Source organism: Lampetra fluviatilis, chromosome 66 (genome assembly GCF_964198595.1).
Source record: "Lampetra fluviatilis chromosome 66, kcLamFluv1.1, whole genome shotgun sequence".
NCBI lineage: Eukaryota > Metazoa > Chordata > Hyperoartia > Petromyzontiformes > Petromyzontidae > Lampetra > Lampetra fluviatilis.
Genome location: NC_136340.1, coordinates 6,484,833 through 6,489,107, shown reverse-complemented (window position 1 = coordinate 6,489,107; position 4,275 = coordinate 6,484,833). Strand labels below are relative to the sequence as shown.

Here is a 4,275-nt window from a genome sequence, read left to right as displayed (position 1 = left end):
CCACGACCTCCTGTTTACCAGGCGAGGTAGTTAACATCTCACCACGGGGAGAGAGACACACGCAGACTCAAATAATCAGCAGGCGTTAGGGTCGGGATGGAACCCACGACCTCCTGTAGACCAGGCGAGGTAGTTAACATCTCCTAGCCACCATGATGATGATGAGAGAGAGACAAAGACTCCAAATATACAGCAGCAGGCGTCAGGGTCGGAATCGAACCCACGACCTCCTGTATACCAGGCGAGGTAGTTAACATCTCCTAACCACCGTGATGATGATCATGATGAGAGAGAGAGATGCAAACTCCAAATATACAGCAGCAGGCATCGTCAGGGTCGGGATCGAACCCACGACCTCCTGTAGACCAGGCGAGGTAGTTAACATCTCTCTACCGTGGTGATGATGATGAGAGAGAGAGACGCAGACTCCAAATATACAGCAGCAGGCATCCTCAGGGTCGGGATCGAACCCACGACCTCCTGTATACCAGGCGAGGTAGTTAACATCTCCTCGCCACCGTGATGAATCTTGCACTCACCACTTGTGCGAGATTACCTTTTCTGGGGGTGGATGCGAGACGCGGTCAGATTCATGTTCAAAATGTAAATGATTGAAAACAGAAATTAAGCATGGGGCACGTGTGTTACAACTTGACTTTGTTTCATCAATCCCTATGTATTGATTATTAACATTGTAAATTGTTGCAACCCTTAATAACCCAATGGGTGCAATGCTAACAAGTAAAGTTGAAGAACCACTGCCTTAATCTCCCTCTCATAACCGCTATCATTAACCCACATTCATTAAATACATTCACCATCATTTGCTGTCAGAATAATAATGACAATGATTAATCTCATCATACGGATATCACTCCTTAACCCCATTCATCGAATCCACTCATCATAATTTTTCGTAAAAATAATACGAATTATTATTAAATATATATCACTCATTAACCCCATTCATCCAATCCATTCATCATCATCATCACCACAGATTTCCCTCCATCGCGTACCGCCATGTACATTATTCACCCCATCTTTCCACCATTACATTCAAACGCCGTCGTTGTTGTTGTTGTGCCGTTCTTAATTTTCCGTAAAGCACCTCGGTTCAAGGCGCTATAATATACATTCCTTTAAGACGAGATTCATGAAATTGATCCACACTTCACACTGCCCCCTTACCCACCCACCCACCACCTCCCATCCCCTCCGACGTCTCAGCCATGGAGTGGAAAACAACATCATCATCATCACCAGCGTCTTCGTCACCACCATCACCACCACCGCCATCAAACGCCACCCACCCCCTCGACTCCTCCTCCTCAGACTTCATCCTCATGTCCACGCTCTTCCGCGACCCCCCCGCCGCTCGCTACTCGGCCTTCTCTGCCCTCCTCCTCATCTACACATTCACGGTGGCTGCCAACGCGACGCTGGGCCTCATCATCTGCCTCGAGTCCAAACTCCACCGGCCCATGTACCTGCTCATGGCGCTGCTCACGCTCAGCGATGTCGCCGTCGTCACGAACGCTCTGCCGAGGATCATGGCCAACCTCGTGGCGCGCAACCGCATCTCGCTGCTCGAGTGCGTCGCACAAATGTTCGTCTACCACGTCGCCATCCGCCTGCAGGCGTTCATCCTCGTCGCGATGTCGCTCGATCGCTACGCTGCCGTCGTGCACCCGCTGCGCTACGGAGCCCTCGCGTCGAACGCGCGCGTCCTCCGCTCCATCCCGGTTCTCATCGCCGCCGCCGTGTTGCCCGTGCTCGCCTACGCGAACGTGGCAAGCCTCGACTACTGCCGACCGATGGTGCTCCTCGCCCCGTGCTGCCAGGTCACGTTCCTGAGCTCGCTCGCGTGCACCGAGACGCGCTCCTACACCGCCCTCTACTACGCGAACCTCACGACGGGACTCGCGCTGCCCCTCGTCGTCATCCTCGCCTCGTACGCGCTCATCTTCCGCGAGCTGCACCGCGGAGGAAGAGGAGGAGGAGGAAGAGGAGGAGGGAGAAGAGGTGGAGGTGTCGGCAAGGCAGCGGTCCACTCGTGCGTGACGCACTTCGCCGTCATCGCCGTTTCGTTCGGCTCCGTCTTCTTCACTTTCTTCAGCAGTCTCCAGCTGGCGATGGGTCTACCCGGCGACCTCGTGGTGGTGTTCCAGACGCTGCAGTACTTCGCCCCGCCCGCCCTCAATCCGCTCATCTACGGCCTGCGCACCGCCGACATCCGTCGGAGTCTCGCCAAGGCGTTCGGGAGGCGGCGCGTAGCTCCTCGGGCGAGGGTGGTCGCGTGAGTGGCGGGGTGGGTTTGTGGGGGGGTGGGGGGGTGTACGGTGACCCTGGCAACGCACGGTGCGAAAAGAATATTGGACGTACGCACGTGCGTTCACACGAAAGATGAGAAAGGGGTTGTGTTCATACTCTTTGGTTGTTTCGGCGAAGTCACGTGAGGTTCTAAAAATGAAACAAAGAATAATACACCATTGGAACCTCATTTGCCAGTAAAAAATATGATAATTGGTTTTTTACCCTTCTATCTGGCAACAAAAGGACAGTGCATATATGATCAGAGTTATGTTTTTTGTTTGCATTATGGCTGCAGGTATTGTGGTCTTTGCAAACATGACTCCTTGTAAAAAAGGTGTCAGTTTTGTTGCCAGATAGAAGGGTAAAAAAAACTATTATCAAAGGATAATACATGGCGGCGTTTCGATCGCAACACAAGCGGTCGTCCTCGGGCAGGAAAAAATAATCCAATAGTCGAACTGCTGAAGCAGCGTTCCAATAATCCAGGAGTGGAACTGTTGAACCGTTCCAATAATCCAGTACTGGAACTGCTGGAACAGCGTTCCAATAATCCAGCAGTTGGAACTTCTGAATCAGCGTTCCAATAATCCAGCAGTTAGAACTGCTGAATCAGCGTTCCAATAATCCAGCAGTTCAACTGCTGAATCAGCGTTCCAATAATCCAGCAGTTGGAACTGCTGAATCAGCGTTCCAATAATCCAGCAGTTGGAACTGCTGAATCAGCGTTCCAATAATCCAGCAGTTCAACTGCTGAATCAGCGTTCCAATAATCCAGCAGTTGGAACTGCTGAATCAGCGTTCCAATAATCCAGCAGTTAGAACTGCTGAATCAGCGTTCCAATAATCCAGCAGTTCAACTGCTGAATCAGCGTTCCAATAATCCAGCAGTTGGAACTGCTGAATCAGCGTTCCAATAATCCAGCAGTCGAACTGCTGAACCGTTCCAATAATCCAGCAGTTCAACTGCTGAATCAGCGTTCCAATAATCCAGCAGTTAGAACTGCTGAATCAGCGTTCCAATAATCCAGCAGTTCAACTGCTGAATCAGCGTTCCAATAATCCAGCAGTTGGAACTGCTGAATCAGCGTTCCAATAATCCAGCAGTCGAACTGCTGAACCGTTCCAATAATCCAGCAGTTCAACTGCTGAATCAGCGTTCCAATAATCCAGCAGTGGAACTTCTGAATCAGCGTTCCAATAATACAGCAGTCGAACTGCGGAATCAGCGTTCCATTAATTCAGCACTGGAACTGCGGAATCAACGTTCCAATAATCCAGCAGTTGGAACTGCTGAATCAGCGTTCCAAAAATCCAGTAGTCAAGAAATCCGAACGTCTATCCTACAAAGTAAAGTGCCCATCACAAGGGAGAGAAACATGAGCACAGAGACACATTTTTTTTTTTTGCCCATATTACAACGTCTGTTCGCCGTACGGACGTGACAACTCAATTGCCCTGTACAAGAATACGGGGTAAACCGTATGGGTTGACAGGTTTCCAGTTTGCACGTAACCAGCTTGCACGAATGGGTTGACAGCTATTGTGTTGATGGGTGGTTGTCTGGGGAGCGGTGGTGCAACGGTTAGCGCTACGCTGCGCTACGAACCCACCGACCCCGAGTTCGATTCCCGCTCACGGCCACCAACACCAGTAGTGACGATTATCTGAACCGGTTCTGGGCCTCCCCTAGGTTTACTCAGCCTCAAATGATAACCTGGTCAGAAATTTTTGCTTAGGCTGGCGTTAAAACGGATGTACGCCTTGTTGACATGGAAACTCAATTCACCTGTACGAGAATACGGGGTAAACCGTATGGGTTGACAGGTATGATCTTGAGTTGAAGCTTTCGTGACTGCAGGAATCCATACTCCTTTGGTTCTCTCGGTAAAGTCACGTAGTCAAAAATAAAATAGGATGAAGAAAATCACGACGTTTCGATTGCAACACAAGCAATTTTCA

The 4,275-nt window shown here is 50.3% G+C and overlaps 1 protein-coding gene across 1 annotated transcript; it reads left to right on the top strand.

Moving 5' to 3' along the window:
• The first annotated feature begins 1,232 nt into the window (after nucleotides 1–1,232).
• On the top strand, nucleotides 1,233–2,303 carry LOC144952156 (olfactory receptor 2M4-like). The gene has a single exon (XM_078882560.1). It carries the CDS (start codon nucleotides 1,233–1,235, stop codon nucleotides 2,301–2,303), a length of 1,071 nt encoding a protein of 356 aa, XP_078738686.1.
• The last annotated feature ends 1,972 nt before the right edge of the window (nucleotides 2,304–4,275 follow it).